Consider the following 23397-nt stretch of genomic DNA (forward strand, 5'->3'; position numbering starts at 1 on the left):
CCTTACGTTAGAGTACATACGTCAGTATTATCGAAACTAAGTGCACTTTATGGTGCAATCATGTGAATATCATACGTAGCTTTCGTTAACGCATTCGTCCGGGTTCGAGCAATGCTTCAATATAGCTTGCTGAATCATATGAATGCAAATGTAATGTTTATTAGAGTGCTATTAAAGCGGAGCCAACACTGGAACCACAGACGTTAATCTGATATGACGCCTGTATCGTAGGAGTATCATGTAGTGTTTATTGGTTTCTTGCAAAATTAGACAGCCAGCACCACAACCACAATTGACGTTGCACCGACAATAGATCTGCATAGGGTGTTTTTCCAAAGCACTTTGTAGACCTGGCGTGGCTCTGTGGCAGAATGCCTGAATGCCACGCGGAATGCTTGGGTTCGATTCCTGCTGGGATCCCAATTTTTATTCTTTCCGTTCGTCGGTTCAACGCTGCCGATGTCGGTTTTTCTTAACGCTGTTGCATTTAAATGATCAATATCTGTTCTCACCGTTCCTGGGTAGATATAAACTGTCAATCACCTGTGGCACCTACGCGTACACCGCGGCCCGTGGTAAACGGGTATGTGCCATAAGTGTCTATAGAGGAAAGGGTTTGACGATGTACGCGACATGATTTTCACGTTATTCCTGCCATGACCTGACAGTCGTATTCGTCAAATCCTCTTACCCTCCCATGCCAATTTTGGTCTACCCCAAAGTAAGGAGGCGATCATGAGAGCACCCAGACGTAGGCGGCTGGATAGATAGATAGATAGATACATACATACATACATACGTAGATAGAAACGCTCAAAGTGCGAAAGGTTTGCTAAGAAATGCTGCGCATTTAAAAGACGTTTCTTAAGAGGCCTAGTAACAAGATGAGCATTCTTTCTTTCTATATATATATATATATATATATATATATATATATATATATATATATATATATATACACGTGTGTGTGTATGTGTGTGTGTGAAGACAATTCCTAGAAACTGTGGGATCAGCCGTGGCATCTCGCCGAATATATTAAATTTCCAGGTGTATATTTTTCTTTTTCTTTTAGCATAATATTGCAAACTACGCTATATAAAGAAACTCTTCAGCACTGGACGTCTTCGCCAGAGAGCTCTTCGGTCCGCTTCGGCTGTTAATGCCCCAAGAGGCAGGTATTCTAGAAAGGAAAATAGACGAATGAGTTTTAATTGCAAAGATGGCTCAGTGCCGAGTGCTTGCGCAAGAGATGCGCTGCTACAGAGTCGCGAAACGTTTACTTCCGCAACAAGACTTCTTAATTACTTCCGTTGGCTTCAGTCGAGGACGCTAGATACGCTATTCAGCCGCCGTTTAATAGAAGTAAGAGTAAACGGCACCTTGACCGATTCAAGGGCGCATTTGTCTCCTGTCATGAAATTGCAGGAAAGTTCGGGGCACACAGACTTGCAGGGAGAAGCGAGCAATTTTCGCATGGTTCGCCGAGCGCGCTCAAGTACTATGATTGCAGCCCGTTTCTGAAACTGACAAAGTGTCGGAGTTTTGAAACGATGTCCTTGCAGATTTTTTCGGCGCTGTTCGTGTGCTATCCATGTGTTACAGTATTTGCATTTCATGAAAGTTGATAAGCCTTTGTGGGAGCACTTACGACCAGGAGCTTGCATCCTATATGCGTTGGTTACGTTGCCTGCCCGACCATAAATATATTTAGCACAGAGCACTGTTTGTACGAAGTGTGTGACGCCCTTTTACACCATTCCACTTGATCTGATAGTGCTCCCTAGTTTTCTGCCCAACGAACAAAACAAACAGTATAATCGACCTGCCGATTACCGTAAAGCACGTGAGACATTCTCCCTAGGTTGATGGCTTGCTGATACGGTTGGTTTGTGAATTTTGCCTCTTCTTAGCCGCTTTTGAATGATTATTTCGCTATTAAGTGTACCCTGACCTCAGAGAACAGGTAATTTTCGCAAGGCCAAAGTCAACCCACACTCGGTTAAGTTCCGCTATTGCACACTCTCCAAGAAATTTTGAAAACCAGAAGGATGCACCCTCAACGGGAATCGTTCGTATCCGAAACATTTTACACTATAAATCCATATTGCTCCCTAACTAATTGACTGAGGGAAACTAACTTTCCTTCCCGCAGCCAATCCTGTCCGATTAAAACAGCAGAGTGTCCGTAACACGGAATATCTCAACAAGCAATCTCAAGAATCTACTGTCCAAGCGCGTCTATTTGATAGCTATTTGTGTTGAGCACAGCCTCGCGAGTCTCTTACGTGAAAACACGTGTGCTCTGTCGCCTGCCTAGAAGAAAAGGAAAGTAGTTCCGGACTTTTCACAATTTCTATGTCCTTGACTTTAAAATTGCAGGACACTTACGAAGGTAATGAGAAACACGCAACTTAACAAAAAGGATTCGAGGGTCATTAAACAGCGTTAGTTCCAGAACATATCTTGCAAACTTCGAGCCATTCTATATTCAAAAACGCATGTTAAAAGTCAAGCAAACATGAATTACTGCTCAAAAAACTCCTCGCACAAACACGATCCTTTGGAAGTTGTCTAAGGGATGCGTAAGTGTACAGTTCTATTGTAGAAAACTTAATGGTCGCTGCCTTCAATGGAATCCTTTGGCCGGCAGCATCGGCCCGGCGTCTATCATCTTCTTTGTAACGTTTGCCTGAGTCTAGAACGGCCCCACAGACTGCACATCTCGCGGCCACCGAAACGCATGTTTGGTGTTAAATTTTCGCAAAGTCGGAACTTTCCTGATGTGTAAAATCCTACATATTGGCTTTACATGGTCCTAGAGGGGGGTTTCGTTCGAGCGCCGCGAAATATTTTAACAAAGCATTTATAGAAAGTGTTCTCCTTTCATATTTGTTTCGTATCACCGGCACAACACATTCATCAGATTTATTTGCATTCTGGAAGCATGCGTGTTTACCTCAGTGAGTAATACGCTCGGCTTCCAAGCGTGGGGCCCTAAGTTTGAAACCCAGCACAACCGAAAAAGTTTAATTTGTTTTATACATGTATTTCTTGTAGCCATTCGTCTTAATTGACATAGGGAGAGACGGACGGATCCACAGTTTCCAAGGGCAAAATATAGATGAAGACTTTGTTGTTGTTTCATTAAGACAATTTCACATGGTACTCTCTGAAGGCTAAAAGCATTTTTCGTCTTTTTTCACTCGAAATATAGTGGTTCAAGCTCAAACAAAAATGATGAAATCACCATTAGAAAACGGGCATAAGTAGTCATAGTATGCCTTGCATTAAAAATATAATACTAAGAAATGTATTCGCGCCTGTACCCGGATAACAACACAATGAGTCCGAGGCTAACTGCGTGCTCCGAAACACAGCCCGCAATATCGTGGAAATGCAGCTAATGTTTCGTATATATTTCTTGTTCATTTACTCATTAGGCAAGTACTTTCCAGCTATACAGAATGCGAAGAGCAAATAAAAACAATATACCTAATGATTGTCCATACCTGGGACATGCAACAAACTCTAATTTTCAAGAAGATTGTCTAACTAAGACCAACGAGACAGTGTACGAAACCGTTCTTTCTGTTCATTTTCCACGTGCGTTCTCGCCACTACACTTCAGGCAACTTTCCGTGCTCGTACACCGCCTGCATGCATACAGACCGCTGTTTATCTTTGCCGCAGTGATCTTCAGAGCTCTCATTCACGTGTAGAGCGAAAGTAACTTTAAGAGAACAAATGACGACTCTCCAGGTTGTACAGTCAGACGTAAAGCGAAACGTGTTATAACTAAAATAACACGCCTTTCCAAGCTTGGTAGTCTTGAAATGAAGCCCGCTCGGGTCGAGTTTTCGTTTCTTTCATCCAACCGGATTTTCTTCTAAAATATACCCCTTTGAAAACAACTCGAAACATGCTTTTTATGCAGGAACGAACTATTGAAGCTATTAGTGTTATCGATGTAGAATAAGCACACGACGAAGCATGGCAGACTCACTTATATTCTGATCGTGACAGTTGAATGGCCACACGCGTCTTCATTTACAAAATTTTGGAGTGTGAGTTTTTGCACACCGAAAAGCGAAAGCTCCTTTACTTTTCCGTATAATAATATGGAAAGGGAGGTTTAGGCCGACATTTCTGTTTTTACTTTTCTGCATGAAGAATCCACAAAACGTGCCATCAAAAATCCCAACTTTTGTCTGCACACGCATTTGTTATTCTGGCCCAGTTCTTCTTTTATGTGTTTGCTTTTTTTCTCTCGCTGTCTTCTCTTTATTTTTACTTTTGAAAAAATGACCACGTGGCCCTCAATGCTGCGCACAAAAGCTATTCTTCGGGGCGGATGCGCCTTCCTTCTAAATTCCCCCGCCAGGCCTATACGCTCTCAATGATTAGGCAGGCAGTGGCCACTCGCCCCCTCCCTCCCCTTAAACAATGGAGGCGTTAGCTGTGTGCTCTCCCATCCGCCAGCGAACGCTTCCAGCTTTCCGTCTTCGTGAGGTTTGTTTCCAAGGGTTGCTCTCTTGTCGAATGAATGAGAGGGAAAATGTTGGGCAGGGCGGGAGGGGTAGGGGAGAGCGGCGGCGCGTATCAAAGGCTGCAAGAGGGGGAGCAACGAAAAGATCAGCAATAGAGGAGGGGCGAGGGGGGGGGGGTGAGGGTGAAATGCCCGTAATAAGGTGCTCAATGCCCCGTTAGCGAAGGGTTACATCACAGCGCGACGAAGTGCTACCATTTCTGGTTCCACGAAACTCTTAAAAAGTGTCGCCCGCTGAGCACCGCGTGACACACCGAGCCTTCCGAGGGCATCTGCGGCGGCACACAGTCGGGATCAATGGCGACTACTGCCGAGACTGTCGGTTTCTGGGCGTTTCAAGCGCGGATTTGGATTGCGTACGGTATTCTGCTCTGCCTCCTGACATGGGTGTTAAACGTGGTGCGCGAGTGGTGGAGCGTGCGTCAAGCTCTCAAGCCTCTGCCCGGCCCTCCGGACGCTGTGCCTTTCTGGACTATGCTCAAAATGTATCGGTCTAGGCGCGAAGTCATCACCCATAAGACGGCAGGCACCGGTGAGTAAATGGCGCCAACAATGCCTGAACAGCAGCACTACGTCGAAGGCGACTAATGTGGGTAACTGGCAAACATTGGTGCGCCCGTCCAATGAGTTACAGTATCGTTGCATGCCTTGTGCTCCGCTCTCTGGGGTCAATTTCCTCTAGCGCAATTATAAAGAAGTTACTTGCCTTTAGGTCGAAAGGACGAATGTGAAAGTTCCAAAATACGAGATTTTTATGGTTGACATGTCGTCTCGGCGACGTCATCTGTTACAATGGTTAAACTGCAGTTTTTATCAGGAGATAGTAAGATTGCGAAAGCAGTGAAGAAAAAATTCACAAACGTTGTAGCAATTTCACAAAAACTGCATTCACCAATTTTGCGTCGTTCTAACGTGGCAGCGTGGCTTTATGGTAGAAGCTATCCCGCTACGCATTTTCAAATGCGATATCGTTTCTTTGGCTAGCCCTATCCTATTTAGGCCTAGCTGGCTGTCTGGCCTGGGTAAGATGACCCCTTAAAGTAAGTAAATCTAACCCACACGAGGAACCAAACCCGGAAACACAGCGTCTTAGGCGAGTATCATTCCTCGCCGAAACGGCAACAGTAGGGAAGGAGCGCATACTGCGTTCAGCTAAGGAATGAGGGCATGATCTGAGTCAATTCGTCTATGGCGTATGAGTGACGCGTTCACTCACAAATGTTCAGTACTCTTGGTGACCACGATATCAGTCATGGCACGACATACAGAAGCTCCGACAGACACACGTTGACATTAGGCCAATCACACGTCGCTATAAAATGATGGCACCATCTGTGGCAGCAGTTAGGAGGTTAGGATGGGTCCTAGGAGGAGAGTCGTGTCAGCTGAACAGATACAAGGCTGGAAATTATGACGTGCTGAAGCAGAGCACCGTCACAGTGCCGCCACTACTGAGGCACGCGTCCACTGATTGCTGTTATGGATACGATAAACGATTTGATGGAAGGTGTAAAAAACAATATGGTTGCGAGTTCAATAGGGGGCGTCTGTGAATGCTTTCGCATTACCTTAGAGAATCATCGCAGGGTTGGTTCGACGACAGCTCTCTTTCAAGCGAAGCTTGTATTGTCTGACCTGTGTAGCAGGTGGTGTTCTAAAAAACCCTCCTCACCCGCAGCCGACCCGCACGTACCAAAGAAATAATAAATCAATGATAATAAATTTCTTTCTGGGGCTGGTGTTTGAACGTGGGCCCCCGTGGTCCGAAAGCGAGTGCATTGAACAACACTAGGCCTTTTTACTGTGAACCGAACGGAGCATATGTATGCGTTCTATAGACGATGAAAAAAAAATCGGGAAAACTCCGACTTCGATAAAATTGAATTCCTAAACCGCGTTTCCGTGATCGCGAGTTGGTAATTTCGTTGGGTCGTTCTATACAGGCTTACAAACGCTGAAAACATGAAAGACGCCACGCCGATTCCGCCCGAAAACAGTGTTCCGGGGTCGACCGCTACATAGAATGAAAACACGAAAGAAAGAACGAAAGAAAGAAAGAAAGACAGAAAGAAAGAAAGAAAGAAAGAAAGAAAGAAAGAAAGAAAGAAAGAAAGAAAGAAAGAAAGAAAGAAAGAAAGAAAGAAAAGCAATAGGTCGGGCACGTACACACCAAGCTTCGCTCGCCCCCAATTCCCAGACTGAGGAAGGGCTCCTGATTTTTTTTTTCGAGTAGCTCATCTTAATTAGCTGCTCAATTCCTGTATATTTTAAGTGACAAATCTGTCTGCGTCATTCTGGTGCAGAGAGAAATTGCATGCATCATAAAGTAGCGTTTTGCTTGTCTTGCAGACATTGCTCTCAGAAAAACACTTTTGCACCAAATTATTGATGCCTTCGTCGGTCTTTGGTATAGGAACGGCCCCCGCAAGTCATTGGGTGTACACCCACTTTAGCAGTTGCTGTGGGTGAACACTGACGCTGCCGCAGTGAGTCTGACCAACGATGTTTTATGATTACACTGCAAATGCGTCGTTTTATTCAAATCTAACGATAAGATAATAAAGAAATACATTTTCACCTGGTTTTTATTTAGTACTATGCAACAACTGGAATATGCACAGAGAAAAGCTGAGAGTGATGGGGCCCTGTCCCCATTGCGTTTCCGCCGGTTGCTTATCCAAGAACAAACTGAATACAGCTTTACGGGCATGCGTTACGGGTAGCTGTTGAGGCACACCTATTACTCCATGTATGACCTCATGTAGTATACGTCGTTCCTTGATGCCACAGCAGCACTGTTTAACAAGCTGGTAATCTTCTTTTCTTGTTTTCTGTCTTCTTTTTTTATTTTGCGACAGGGACACAGCGTCAATGGACCATGTAGACTCATAACAAAAAGAACAAGCACGACAATTTCTTATGTGTTGTGCCTTTAAGCTGTATTTGTTCATAATTAGCTTAACTTTGTCCCACAGTGAGTATAATGAAGATACTGGCTGTAACGACAATTTATTTAGTGTCCAGTTTGTAGCACCATTTTCTGAAAGCCTGTGACCGTCTAGGACTTTTACTCCAAAAGATATGCCTCTGCCATCGCCTAGCTTCAACACGTGGCACAGCGTCATTATCTAAGAAGAAAGCGAGTGTGTGTTTCGGGAAGTGTCGACTCCTTTTTATTTTTTGAAAACCACCTTTTCCTTTCCGGAATTTATGCGGCTTCGCATGTAAGTACCCTTGCGTGGATCCAAAATGCAAAGCCAGAGAACATACCATGGCGCACCTTAAGGAGAAAGAAAATGCCCGACCTCCCTTTAAACACCACTGATATACCAAATAAGTCAAAGACGGGGGCGAAAAATTATTTTAGTTACCTGATCCATGTGTTCCATAGAAGAAATAGAGCGGACAGCAAACTAACTGTTGTGTGAGCACCTGTTGTAATGTCTCTCTGCCTGTCTTTTTGTTGATTTTCATGCAAATTATAAACGTTATTCGCGTCCGTTCAGCGATGTCTGACGCCTGTTGGTTGGTTGGTAACAACTTTATTGACTGACGCCTGTGCATGGAAACTTTTTTTTTTTGCGGCTCGCTTCCTATCGCACCCTTAATTCAGTAACAAATTTTTATGTTTTAGAAATACGGAAAATGTATCGGAAAGACTTGCGACTTTTCAGAGCGCCAAGAAGACACGGCGCAAAAGAAATTTACGCACTGGACAAGTGCTTGTCTTATGTGCCCTATCTTCCTTGCGCTTACTGTAAAATTTTGTAAGTCAATCGCTAACTATAAGCCCTGAAAAGACCATATGATAACGGAGAGGCGTCAGCAGGTTTTACGACATATGAAAAGTATCGGGCTCAGCTTACTGTACAGTCGTTTAATAGTCGCATGTTGTCGCGTACTCTGTGGTGTAAGCAAGTGCCTTAGCAAGTGCCCATGGTGCCCATGGTCATTGTCGAGTAATGTATTATGGCGGTCGTGCGTATGGCTATCCCTGGCGTCAAATTCCTTCTTCGTACTCCTCACTTCCATCATATATATATATATATATATATATATATAGTACACCTGCCTATATATATATATATATATATAGTACACCTGCCCCGTTCGTTACACCAGTGTGAAATATTGCCGGGCTCAGACTGTGCGTGAGAGCTGTCCAGAATGTGGCACGCTTCACAACTTAACAGAAAAAATCGCCAGCAAACAACTTCTTCCCGCACGTTATACTGACAGCACCGTAAGAGTGTCGAGCGCTGGGATAGTGCGCCACGCGTTGATTAGTCGACGATCGTGGGCATTATGAACGTACGTTTTCGGCTGTTCATAACAGCCAGAAAAGAAGACAGCTCTATAGACTGCTTTACGTAAAGCATGTGGGCGCCGCCACCTTGGGCTGCTAAACGAATGTTTTCTTATTTTTGTACGTCGTGACGGGAACTGACAAGGTCAGGAAACGCCGAACGCACCAATCCAACCGTTTTGACGTGTATACCCCCACCGCAGCGCTGTTCGCTGAGTTGTTCAAGATAAGAAACGGCAAGGTTAACAGCCCAATATGGCGGCACCGAAACCCATCTTTAATATTCTCTATAGCAAAGACAAATGGGCGCAATTCCTATTCCTCCGAAGCTGCAGTCACGCTTCCAACGCTTTGTCTTGAAAGAATAGAACTTTCAACTGCTAGTCCGGGGCGTTTTATAGCAAACGGCGGATCTTCAAGCCTGCCTTGGTGTGCATGGCTTGTGTTGGAGGAAGTGGTGACGGGGGGAGGGGGGGGGTGCTATGAGGAACTCTTGACAGCAACGGGTTATAGAGGAGCAGTTTCTTGTATAATGAATCACTCGCCATAGGCTGCGAGTCAAAGATACGGGGTCAGATTCTTAATGAAGGTGTAAACAGCCCAAGTGAGGAAGCAAGAGCGCCGCTCCTCCGAATGGGTGATGAATAATACAATAAGGAAAAGCGTGACTCTTAGTTTCAGCAATGCGGGGATCCGCTATGTATTACATCCGCCGAGAAAGGAGGCTGGACATATTCGCAATACTGGCTGCCGCTTGTGGCTCACGCGGTTGCTGCAAGAAATTTTATCCTGCCTACATCCTGCATGCATTCTAATGCTCGTTTGGAACGTGGTGTTTTCATTATCTCTCTCCCCTGCCTTCCGTCGTGACCGATATAGGGTTCTAATGCCACGTCCGTCGTTTTACGTCAATTTGTATTTGACGTCGAGACGTGTAATGCGTAGTGTGGTGCCCGGACGCTCCGATCACGCGCACGCACGTAAAATAACAACACGCCCACCTTCTAAACGTTGATTCCCCTCTCCCCCTCTTCATCGCCACCTCAGCAATTCCATTCGTACGTTACACTTGCTAAAGAAAACAAAAACGAAAAAAAATGAAAATGAAATAATGAAAAAATGACACCTCTAGAGTACTGCTCGCATGCAAGCGTCGTATACAGGCTACCATTAATTCTTTTACTTATCTTTTTTTTTAATTACGAGCAGAATTTTCGAGAAAGAACACCTAGTACTCTCCGGAATGTTATTGTTTGCGTTGTGGTTACTGAATCTACGACATTCGTCGTAATTGCAATTTCAAAGACGGAAGTGGCCCGGAAAAACGCTAGTGACACAGTCGTCAAAACTGTATATGCAGATTGCGTGACATTCCTCGATAAAAATTTTTTTTCACCATCTATTTCGGATTTGAATAGTACTCGCATCATTGGAAGTACTTGGCGCGTGTTTACCATTGCACTGGCACTTTAGTGACACTAAAATTGCCACGGGTTTGATACGTTCGCAGTGGTGAATCACCGGTGGCAAGATATATACGGTGTTTTTTTTAGACAATACAGATTTTTTATAAACTCCTATGACCTGTTGTTTTGTCACAGAAACTGTACGTCGAGGCGGGAATACTTTGCCGCATCTGAAATGGCACTGTTGCTAATAATTAGTAAAACTCGCTAATAAACTTTTTAATTATTGACGTGAGGGCAGTTGCTTATATTACAAAGATGTAGTGTATGACAATTTATGTCATACTCATTTTTTAGAAATCACAAAACTTTCACGTAAATCGAGATATTCAGCATCGAATTTTAAGGGTGATATCGAAACTGGTCGCTCCCGGTGCACACAAAACGGTACCGCTCTGTTACGTCAGACTGGACCTACCTGTGACAAGGGAGTGACAAAATTTCAGTGAAGGGGCGGCAAGTCATCTCACTTGCGCTAGCGGGTCGCCTTGCCTTTGCATGTAGTGTTTGGTGCTTATCAGTTTTTATTTTGCTTTTTTATTAGCTGTGCGCAAGAAAACCGCAATACCAACCTCTTCCTTTTCTGTGAAGTATACAACTCACGGGTAGCCACTGCGGCGCTTCTTCTTGCAGACAGGCGAAATTATTTTTCGCTCCTCTTTACAGATTAAGACAAAAACAGCTAAGCACCATACATCGCATCCAAGAAATAAGCTGCCTGCTCGTGCATTTCAAAATGCTTGCAGATTTTTCTGACCATATTCTGTTTCCGCCTGCCTTGATTCAAATTTTGCCACTTCCTTGTCACGTGTAGTTCCGGTCTTACGCAACAGCGAGGTCGCGTTTCCTGCGCGCAGGGCGTGATCACTTTCGATATCGCCTTACAATTTCATTATGACTATCTCGAATTACGTACAACTTTCTTAATTTCTAAAAACTGGGTATACCATAAATTGGGACGGACTACAATTTTCTAATACAAACAACGGCCCTCAAGTGAATGAATTAAAAAGTTAATTCACGAGTTTTTGTTAATTAGCCGCGTCAGTGTCATTTTTGTTGCGGCAAAATATTTCCGCCTCGAGAAATCGTTCGTGTGTGAAAACGACAGGAGCGTGACGTCATGGAATTTTTATAAAAAAGCTGTTTTACCTGAAAAAAGATACACACTGTATCAAAGGAGCCGTGAAAATGTTGAACGATTACATAATTTTCGACGGCCAACAGCCAAAAGATTTCAGTAGAGCAAGGCGCATAAACCAAAACTAGGGGGGGGGGGGGGAATCCCATTTCCAGGTGAACAAAAGTTTTCCTAGGCGACTCGCAGTCGAAGTTGAGAATCCTAGGATGTGAGTATCTGGCTGGCAATATATATATATATATATATATATATATATATATTTATATATATATTGTTTAGTTGACGGCAAACGGGAACAGGGCCTGGACCCCAGGGTCCTGCCAAGGCCGTTTTGCTGGCCTGCCCTCGACCCCTATGGCTTGGCTTGGCTAATCTGAGGAAAACCTTACGGAAGAAAGCTACCGCCGAGTGGCGGTGGCACCAAGTCACGCTGGTACTAGGCGGACGTCTTGGAAGCAGAACTGTTGCAAGTACGGGGGTCACTTCGCGCCGCGGCCCCGTCAAATAAGAAGGGCACCCTGCCGTGGTTGCTGGAAAACATCCCCCGAATGTCACGAATGCCCCTGTCCCAAGGTGCCCCAATTGCGGGGCATGGTTCATGACCTTCGTCGTAACCGCCGAACACCAGGATTAACACGGTCCATCTGCCATCTGAGATGATAATACCTACGGCATCATATATATATTTAGGACAACCGCCAATGGCACTGTCCTAAAATGGCTCTGTACCTCATCCGGTGGCCGCGCAACGTGGCATGGCAGCGATTACGTTAGTGGTCTAGACAACTTTGAGAGTCGAGCTCGACGTTGCAGAAAGGAAAGTTCGCGCTGCTTCACTTTATCGAACCTACGGAAGTGCATACAGCTATTATTCAGAGAGGCGCGGCACCAGAAAGTATATATCCGTGACATGTCAATCCGTTGAGGTTTATTCAAAGCTTTATTGTCCAACGAAGACCGCAGATTCAACAAGACAAAATGTCGAACGGGACGGAATGACCACGGAAGAGGAATAGCCGGCTACAAAGACGATGCCTTCGCTGTTCGAAAGAATTGGCTGTCGTAAGGCTTCGGTTCCAATGCTGATAATCTTGTAACATACGTTCGCGTGCAAATTTATCTGCCAGTGCAAGCTGCACAGTCACATTTGCCAGACCACGATGGAAGCGGCAATTTGCAGAAGCTTTAAGTGGAAAAGGGCGCATTACTATTTGGCATTATTTGGCGGTGCCTTCAGTTCACCAACCTCTTCGACGTGTTGGGCCTTGCCGAGGTCTGTGTTCGTCGAAGCTGTATAGGCGATCTCTTCAGACTCTGTGCCGACCACCATGCACAATAACGTTCATCATATTCGAAACCGGATATGACTAGCTGAAATACTCAGATGTAACAAATAATTAGGGGCTGGCGACTCCATGGATCACACTGATCTATCAGTAAATAGACACTATGTTTGCGACGTTCTACTGCATCGTCACAGATGACGAAAAAAAAATGGATGCTTCGCGCATTTCAAATACAATTATTTGACAGTTGAACCAGAATGAATATACGAGGTGTGTAAACGGCATGTGATGGTAAACCTGTGTCACGCGTTTAGCAAAACAAATCTGAGCAAACTGAAGAAATCTGCGTTCACCCATACAGATGTGCCGGTGAGAGTATACTCCCCTGTGTGGCCTGATAAAGTCAGTATACATATATTTTTAGTGGTAACCAACACTTGATAAGTGAGCGCCGACTTTAAGGGGTGTTCTGCCACTAGGACGATACTGCATCTGTGGAGATCAAGACTGGCTGTACGCAATCGCGTACAGCCAGTCTTTTATGGGAACAACCCTTGTAACACACTGGCCTCGGCGGTCCCTTGGTTAGGGCGTTGATGTCTTCACTGCCCTTTGAGTGCCTTTAGAATATTAGCCCATGTTAATATTGTTGCGAATATATTTATAACTTATTTACAGTGTAGGATGGTCCAGCAGTCAAGATGGCGGTTGTTACTTCCAGCACACCGACACGTCGTCTGCCTCTTCTTCGCACACCTCACCATAGTCATAGCTGCAACCCCGCTACATCGACCTCCGGCGGCGAAAGCGCCGACTCGGCGCCTGTTAGCAGGTGATGGGCGAAAGGTACGGCTTCAGGCGAGCGACGTGGACGACGTTTGAAGACGTAGAGGGCGCCGTAGGGTCCAGAGGGGCGATGTCATAGGTAACCTCAGTCACCTGGCGTACACTCTTAAAAAAAAGGTTGTCGTACTTACTAACTTCGGTTTACTAACTACTTGTCACATATGTTACTACCCTGTTAGTAAGTGCGGTTAGTAACGGGGAGGTTAGTAACCGTTACTACCCTCGCCGTTACAAACGCACTTAGTAGCGGTTACTACCCTTCTCGTTGCTAGCTAGTAAAATAGGTAGTAACGGTTACTACCCAAAAAAAATTTGTAACCGTGATCCTCCCAGGCAGCACGCCGCCATTGGACCGATCTCGGCCCAAGGTCGGCAAATGACGGCAGCAATATTGGCCCCACGTCGGCAAATCACGCTCGCGCTACTTTTACCCGCATCGGCCCGACGTCGGCTAGCCGCCTTTGGGCCGATGCGGGCTTGCCGGCTTCGGGCCGACGTGGGCTAGCCAACGTCGGTCCGAGACGGGCCTGACGTTATTCAGCCGATGATGGCAAGCCGTCATTGGGCCTATGTATGCGAGCCGATGCTGGCGCGGTGTCGGCCCCGCCGACGTCGGGTAGCCGCCGGCGTGACCGTTTACAGCCGTTATTATGTTTTAGCAGTGGTGGCTTACCATGCGTTAAGTACGGTACTACTGTACCGTCGTGGTCGGCACGTAGCTAGTTTATATGGAGACACCGGCGGTAGCTGCTCGATGCGTAAAGTAACCTGATCAGGCAGGCTGATACATGTGTTATAAAGTAAAATGGCTGCGTGCCGACCACGGCAGTTCGGTATTACTGTGGTTACTGTACTGTAATTCAGCAGCGCTAAAATAGACTATTAGCGGCCCAACGACATTCATCGACTACCATTGGTGCCATATTCGAAAAATGCTTCCTAATTAGAACTCCACTGATGTCTTAGTGTGCGATTAAGACCCACAATTCTGTCGAACCGTGCAAGGCCGAGAACGAAAGTCAATATTGTCTCAAACAAAACTAAATTGATGAAAGGCCTGCTGCACCAACTACGCATGCGTCTGAGAAATTAAGAAACAACACATTTGCAAGGTGATAAACACAAATTTATTCACAGATATGAACACACGCCAGCAGTTCCGGAATAATTATGCCATAAAGGAATATCTAAACATCTATAGATACCGTAGCCAACATCTAAAACAACCCCACACCCACCGTATTCCTCAAAAAAGCAGGACAATCCTAATCGAGAATGGGATCAGGCGCAAAATCATAGGCGTGAGCAGGGTTCCCCTTCAGAGGGGATGGGGGGGCGAAGGTTCATCGCGGCGCCCCCCCTCCCTATTAAGTCAATGTGTTTGGCAGACTTTGCGCCCACCTCTTCCTTAGTGACTACGGGGGCCGGCCGCCCCCCTGCCCCACTGTGCGCACGCCTATGCGAAGAGTTACAATCTCTTCAACGTTATGCGCGGCACATTCACTATAAATATTGAAAGAACTAGAACGGGCAAAAATAGGAATAAGGATTAACGAAGAATATCTTAGTTACTTGCGTTTTGCGGACGATATCGCGCTTTTCAGTAACGACGGTGCCGAATCACGAAAAAAATTCTGGAGGTGTAAACGAAGGCAGCATTAAAGTAGGATTAAAGACGGACCCGAAGAAAAGAAAGATAATGTTAGGCGGCTTGCCGAAAAAGCGAGATTGAGAGTGGCAACTAGACTAGAAGATTGTGTATACGCGTGAGCTAATTACGAGAAGAGGAACCCCCCCCCCCCTCACGTTTATTAAGTTCACCAAGGAACGGTAGGCATTCGCAACACATGACTGGCAATTAAATTAGCGTTATCCTTTAAGCGGGAATTGCAATTTTTTCAGTGATATCTTAAGGGCCAAAAAGATTGATAAACTGCTGCACGCGACGCGAGAAACATTGCGAGCGGTACCACAAGATCCCATGAACTCTACATCTAAACAAGATAGGCACGCACGCATTCCTAATCTAAAGGTAAGATTGTAACAGAAAGGAATCGTGCATAAAAACCACTCACGTGTGCCCGTTGGATCGCTAAAAACACGAGCGAATAAAAAAATGCAAGCGCACCATATCAGAATACACAAAACAAGATGGTCAATAGAGAATACGCGATAAGAAGAGAACAAAAATCTGATGACACGTAACAGCAGTGAACATGCAGGGGGCCACTGGTTTCTCGCTGCGGTGATCTCTGCCGAAAACAATGCCGGAATCCTGCCGCGTATCCGTCTCGTGCACGATTTTGACTTTCCAACACACATGTCCACACACCGCACTTCTTGAAGAATTCTGCTGGTCGGAGTGAAAAAAACCTGCTCCCGCAGCTACGATTGTCCCGCCGTCTGGGTGGACGGCTACCCTACCCTGCCTGGTCAAGCGAGTTTCGCGACAATGACGCTGAACGAGGGGAAGGGAGGGGGGGGGGTAGAGGTTGAAGAAGACGAAAAAAAAAATGCGAATTCTCCCTTCTTGAAAGCACGGCTGAGCTTACCACAATGGTGTGCGATCCCCCCAGCATGTCAATGGGCATGCCGTTTGAGAAAGGCGTTCGTCGAATTTTCAATGCATCACTTGTTGCCACATGCCGCTGCATGAAAACTTTGCGTACACCACGTTGGAGCCGCATTTTTCATCGTATTTCACGTGCCATAATAATAATTTTATGCGACTGTTTCTGAAAGCACGTGGGAAGCAATCGTTGAGCGGGATTTTTACTTGAAAAAGATATGTATGCCGCAAAATGGACGGCAACGAAGTGCAAATGCGAACTGACAAACACGTGTCTGTCAGTTCGTTAAAGATGGTCAGCGGGCTAGTTGATTTGTAAACATTCAAACGACAAAACGTGTCTTCACTTCGCCCGCTCTTTTTTGCACCATAGCTATTTTTCTCAAGTAATGAACCAATTAGCTCAGCAACACGCCTTGCTGAGCTTTTACTATTTTCATAAAGTAAAATTATGTGACATCACTGAAGCAAATGCGCTTGTTACGCTTCACCAAAACACGCGCGTGAGTAAATATGTGTAAACACAGAGATCGGAAACTGTCCGTGTAGTATATGAGCGCTGGCGGCACACATTCAGCGGCTGAAATGATATAGCGCTATAAATATGATGACGGGCTCGATTTATGCACAGAATTAGTATTCACATAAAACTTGTTCCGCTAAAAGCATTCGTGCGGGAATGTTTGGGTGAATTTTGATGCTGAATACATTAGCGAAGTCGAAAACATTTACGAAACAGAAGTACTTCGAATTTGGCCCATGAAGTTAATGGTATGTGTTATAACGTTTCAAGATTTTTGATAGCGTTGAACAACTGGTCAACGAAGTGGCCATCTAATTTCAGTCAGTTATTCTTCTAAAGACCACCATTTTTTGGTAGAAAAGTGACTGTGCTAGTGATAGTTGTTAGTTATTGTCATAGCAGAAACGAATAAGAGAATGCAAGCTATTCAGTCGGCGATACTTCGCGCCCCAAGTCGTACGTGCGGCATTAGCACGGTACAATATTTGAAGTTTGTTATTTGTGCTAGTACAGCAATCCATGTAGCGGTATTCTACAGCTTAAGCTACAAATATTCAAGCGCCTAATGCTCTATTGCATTACGATTGTATCCTAGGCGGGCGAGCTGCCGGGCTTCTTCGGCGGGCTAAAGGTAGAGTGCAACGTCCAGGTTATTCTCGTCACTGACGGCCGGCAACACGGCGTCCAGCGTCGTTGAGGGGCTTCCGTGAACTAGTTTGAACGGCGTCATATGTGCGCCGTTTCTTACACTGCCGTGTTAACTTCAGGTTATGTGCGGAAGATATTACGGCGTCCCATATGTCATGTGTTCGACGTACAGTACATTGCCAGCATGTCGGCGAGGGCTTCATTTACCCGCTCGGTGAGGCCATTCGCCTGCGGGTGATGTCCGTCGGTGACTTGTGTGGCTCTATTTCAAGATGGTTTGCGTTAGCTCTGCCGTAAAAGCCGTACCTCTGTCGGTGACGAGGACTTTTGGAGCGCCGCGACGCAGGAGGACGTTCTCAACAGGGCATGTAAAACTGTCTGAAGGGAGACAAGAAAGTTCCAACATCGTCGATAAGCCATCGGCTCTGCTGATGTCAGCTGAAGCACGGCGGAATGACGGCATGCTCGGCCCAATGTTGCCAGTGAAAACCATCGGCTCGGCCGATGTCGGCGAAAGTACGGCAAAACGGCGGCTAACTCGGCCCAACGTTGCCGGTGAAAGCTATCGGCTAAGCCGATATCGGCGGAGGAACAGCAAAATGCCGGCAAACACGGCCCAGTATTGCCGGTGAAAGAAATCGGCTAAGCCGATATCGGCAGAAAGGCGGCAGGACGCCGGAAAACTCGGCCCCATGTTGCCGGTGAAAGCCCAACATCGGCTGAAAGGCGGCAAACTCGGCCCAATTTTGCCGGCGAAAGTCAACGGCTCCGCCGATATCGGCGCCAGGCGGGCAATGCTGGCCCGAGGTGGGGCCGCGCACAGCCGCCGTAAAACCAATATCGGCCCGACGTTGTGTGCTGCCTGGGCTTTCGCATCACGAGCTTCCTGCTTTTATAACGGTCAAATTCGCGAGCACCAACATTGCGATATATCATTAGGTAATTATGCACAGTATGACATGAATCAGAACAGCACACATACACAACGACAAGGCTACGCGACACGTATAATTCAAAAGTGTTTCCAGGAGTATATATAGCCCTACCTCTGGGGTACGCAGCTGGTGCCAGTGGGCAGCTAGGCTTTAGGATAGGTAGGTTAAGTTATGCGCCTATATTTATATAGCGTACAATTTTATTAGGTGCGCGAGGTAACGTAGCGTAGAACTTTTAATCAAGCATATTAAAAAAATCAATATGTTATATATATATTTTGCGTAATATCATCTCAACATGGCCTAATATACAAGACCCAACACGGGGTATTAAGCTTACTAATATCGCCTCAATGATCTTGAATGGATCCCCGTGCTAGTGAACAGGCTGTAAAAAGCTCGTAATAATAACTTCTATGATTCGCTTAGCAAGTTCATTTAACAGGTGCATCGCAAAAAGTTAGTAACGGTACGCAAGAGGTAGTAACCGTTGCAACTTTTAAGTGTCTGCTAACGTAGGTAGTAAAAAGGTAGCAAAAAGTTAGTAATGGTCCAAGAAAGCTAGTAACAGCGGCTCAGGGGCGTAGCCAAGGGGGGGGGGGTTGAGGGGGTTCAAACCCCCCCCCCCGAAATTTTTCAGTTTTGCTTGCATATATAGGCACGCACACATACAAACGCACGCACGAACATACATAAAGTATGGTTGAACCCCCCCCCCCCCCCCCGAAAAAAATTTCTGGCTACGCCCCTGCAGCGGCTGTTACTAACTATTTGCTCGTGGTTACAAGCTTTTTCCAAACTTTTTTTAAGAGTGTAAGACGAGTCGAAGACGAAAGCCGTCATCTTGTTCTTCTCCGTCGTCGTATTTATCCCTCCGAAAGCTATCTGCACCTAACGTGGTTTTGCACATCATCCGTGATATATCTACCTTTGACCAAGCTACAATGTCGTGTGATGACGTTATCCTGTAACGTGACGTCGTGATAACGGCATAACGGCGTCACATATTTTGGCGATCTATGACGTAACATCATATGGTGACGTCATCACGACATAATTTCTCGCGTCACTCGTACTTTCCCCGACGCCGCGGGACGCTGACGGTAACTTTTCAGCTCGATAAATCATCTAAGGCTATTTTGGCTCAAAAGAAAAAAAAAACAAATTTCTGGGCATGGTGGGAATTCAAACCCAGGGGCCCATGGTCCGAAGGCGAGCGTCGTATCCAGAGGAACAAAGATAAACACGACAGCATAAAATTTCGGGCGACATGCAATCAGACTCAAATATCAATTCCTCTAAAAATGTTGGTCGTACAAATTATATGTCTTCAAGCCATGATAAAAAAAAGTGAATACGAGAAGGGTTTGAGAAAATATATTAAAATATATTAAAAACTTTCACTCAGTGAGTGAATGCATGTTTTTGCAGCACTGTAAAGGGTTATAAGCAAAGTAGCTTTTTGTTACTAACTCGAGTTAGTAACTTGGCTGTTTGGGTAGTAACAACACGCCTGTTGCTTTCGAGTTTGTAAATGGTTAGTAACTGTCACAGAGAGTTAGTAACAGTGGCTGTTACTAACATTTTCCTTCCAGTTACTACCTTTTTACGAACTTTTTTTTAAGAGTGTAGCACACGGTAGGGGCCGGAGTATTTGGGCAGAAGTTTTTCGGCCAGGCCAACATGCCGAGACGGAGACCACAGGAGAACGAGGTCACCCGGACTGAAGCGAACGTTCCGGTGGCAACTGTCGTATCTATGTTTCTGGCTGAGTTGAGAGTCCGAAAGGCGTCGATGGGCGATCTGACGGGCCTTTTCGGCTGTGCTGATAGCGTGGCGAGCATATTCGGTGGAGATGTGGTCAGGGATGGGTACGAGCGTGTCGAACGGCAAGGTCGGTTCTCTTCCATACAAAAGGTAAAAGGGAGAATATCCAGCAGTGTCGTGGCGCGAGCTATTGTAAGCGAAAGTGACAAAGGGTAGAGCAATGTCCCAGTCGCGATGATCAGTCGAGACATACATGGCGAGCATGTCAGTGATCGTGCGATTTAAACGTTCTGTGAGTCCGTTCGTTTGGGGATGATAGGCCGTTGTAAGCTTGTGCTTGGTTGCACAAGAGCGAAGTAGGTCCTCGATTACCTTGGATAAGAAGTAGCGGCCTCGGTCCGTGATGAGTTGACGAGGAGCGCCGTGATGTAAGATGACGTCTTGTATCAAAAAGTCGGCGACGTCTGTAGCGCAGCTGCTCGGGAGAGGTCTCGTAATGGCAAAACGGGTAGAATAATCCGTAGCGACGGCGACCCATCTGTTACCGTTGTGAGAAAGTGGGAAAGGTCCCAGAAGGTCGAGGCCGACACGAAAAAAAGGCTCAGCAGGTATGTCTATGGGTTGAAGGAGCCCGGCGGGGTGTACAGCTGGCCTTTTCCGGCGTTGGCACGACTCGCAAGAAGCGACATAACGATGTACGGAACGGTAGAGGCCGGGCCAGAAAAAGCGTCGGCGGACACGGTCGTACGTTCTGGCAACACCAAGGTGGCCGGCCGTTGGTACATCATGTAGTTGCTGAAGTACGGTCGAGCGGAGATGAGTGGGTACTACAACTAGTAGTTCCTGTCCCACTGGGCGCATGTTCCGGCGGTATAAGATACCGTCTATGATGACGAACATGCGAAGCGAACTGTCCGTCGAGTCAGTATTCAGGCGGGTGATTAGATCTCGTAGGGACGCGTCACGCTGTTGCTCGTCACCGATGTTGCCGAAAGCAGAGAGCGAGGAGATACAGATGGACGTGTCATCCGTTACGTGGTCTGGATCGTCAACGGGGTACCGAGAAAGGCAGTCGGCGTCTTGATGTAGACGGCCGGACTTGTAGACCACTGTGTACGTGAATTCCTGGAGGCGCAGAGCCCAACGAGCTAGGCGCCCTGTTGGATCTTTGAGTGCTGAAAGCCAGCATAGAGCGTGGTGGTCTGTGGTAACGGTGAAAGGTCGACCATATAAATAGGGGCGGAATTTACCAACTGCCCATACAAGCGCCAGGCACTCGCGCTCAGTAATAGAGTAATTGCGTTCGGCAGGGGAGAGGAGCCGGCTGGCATACGCAAGAACTCTATCATGACCGGATTGACGCTGGGCCAACACAGCGCCAATGCCGTAACCACTAGCGTCTGTGCGGACCTCGGTTTGAGCAGACGGGTCGAAGTGGGCGAGGATCGGCGGTGTGGTGAGCAGCGTAATGAGGCGGGAAAAAGCACTGGCTTGGTCAGGACCCCACCAAAATGGCACATCTTTCTTGAGAAGATCAGTGAGGGGGCGGGCAATATCTGCGAAGTTTCTGACGAATCGTCGGAAATATGAGCATAGGCCCACAAAACTTCGAACGTCTTTGGCACAAGTTGGTACGGGAAAATCGAGGACAGCGCGAACTTTGTCGGGATCGGGTCGGATGCCAGATGAGTCAACGAGATGCCCGAGAATAGCAACTTGGCGATGGCCAAAGTGGCATTTCGATGAATTAAGTTGTAGCCCAGCCGCACGAAACACTGAAAGAATGGACGAAAGTCGGTCGAGGTGAGACTCAAAGGTGGGGGCAAATACAATGACGTCGTCCAGGTAACACAGGCAGATAGACCATTTAAAGCTGTGCAAAAGCGTGTCCATCATCCGCTCGAACGTGGCCGGCGCATTGCACAAGCCGAACGGCATGACTCTGAATTGGTAGAGACCGTCAGGCGTTGCAAAGGCAGTCTTCTCACGGTCGAGGTCGTCTACGGCGATTTGCCAGTAACCAGAGCGTAGGTCTATCGAAGAAAAATAGGTAGCACCATGAAGGCAGTCCAGGGCATCATCGATACGAGGAAGCGGGTAGACATCCTTTTTGGTGATCTTGTTTAAATGCCGATAATCCACGCAGAAACGCCAGCTGTTGTCTTTCTTTTTAACTAAGACTACAGGGGAAGCCCACGGACTCGAAGAAGGCTCAATAATGCCTTTTGTGAGCATCTTGTCGACCTCCTGTTGAATAACTTGGCGCTCTGATGGTGAAACTCGGTAAGGACGCCTGTGAATTGGAGCTGCATCACCGGTATCTATGCGGTGCTTGACTTGCGAGGTTTGACCTAAGGGCCTACCGTCGAAGTCAAATATGTCAGAGTAGATCATGAGGAGATCAGTGAGGTCTTTAACTTGAGAGGGCAAAAGTTCTGAGGCAATCATCTTGGTGATGTTGTTGTGCAGTGTAGAAGAGGTGACCGCGTCGACTCTATGCGGGTTCGGAGAGACGACAACGGGCAGTTCAGGTGACACCGATGAGATCTGGCACTCGTGCGACGGTGACAGAGTAGCAAGAGCAATGCCTTGTGGTAGGACTTGAGGGCTGAATCCGAAGTTCAGAAGAGGAAGGCACGTCTTGTTCGCTGTAACGGTTACAACTGTGTACGGAGAGGAGACGCTGCGGGCCAGTAGAACACTGGGAGAAGGAGAAACCACGTAATCACCATCCGGTACATTGGGATAGGGTTCAACAGCGATGCAAGTTAGGACTTGTGGTGGCAGACGAATAGCCTCAGCACACGAAAGTTTGGTCTGAACCACCTCCGACACGTCGGCGGACGCAGGCAAGTCAAGTTGTACAACACCGGCCGAGCAGTCAATGACAGCAGAGTGGTCAGACAAGAAATCGAGTCCGAGGATGACATCATGTGGACAATGAGCGAGAACATGAAACAGAACGGACGTCTGGCGGTCGGAGAACCTCACACGTGCCGTGCACATTCCGAGTACAGCCGGAGTTCCTCCACTAGCGACACGTACAAATAGGGACTCGGGCGGCGTAAGGACCTTATTTAATCGTGCACGGAGATCAGAGCTCATAATAGAAATATGTGCGCCGGTATCAATGAGGGCAGTAACAGGTAGGCCATCCACTTCCACAGCAAGCAGGTTCTGGTCCGTAGTGAGGGTCAGCAGAGGGTTTTCAGGTCGGGGGTCGAATGCAGCGTCACCTCCGGGAGCTGCATTGCTCAGTTTTCCGAGTATGGGCGTCCGGTAGGGCGGGGCGACGAATGGCGACGGGGCTGAGGTGACCGGGAGCGACGATCGCTTGGGGACGGCGAACGGCTGGAGCGTCGGA

The 23397-nt window shown here is 46.8% G+C and overlaps 1 protein-coding gene across 1 annotated transcript in view; it reads left to right on the forward strand.

The window, feature by feature from the left end:
- The first annotated feature begins 4674 nt into the window (after positions 1 to 4674).
- Positions 4675 to 23397, forward strand: part of LOC119394422 (cytochrome P450 4C1) — an 83499-nt gene continuing 64776 nt past the window's right edge. The window contains exon 1 of the mRNA XM_037661726.2: positions 4675 to 5078. Within this exon, the coding sequence (XP_037517654.1) occupies positions 4844 to 5078 (235 nt within the window). The 5' untranslated portion in view covers positions 4675 to 4843. The remainder of the gene's footprint in view (positions 5079 to 23397) is intronic.

The sequence above is a fragment of the Rhipicephalus sanguineus genome, chromosome 1 (genome assembly GCF_013339695.2).
Source record: "Rhipicephalus sanguineus isolate Rsan-2018 chromosome 1, BIME_Rsan_1.4, whole genome shotgun sequence".
Lineage (NCBI taxonomy): Eukaryota > Metazoa > Arthropoda > Arachnida > Ixodida > Ixodidae > Rhipicephalus > Rhipicephalus sanguineus.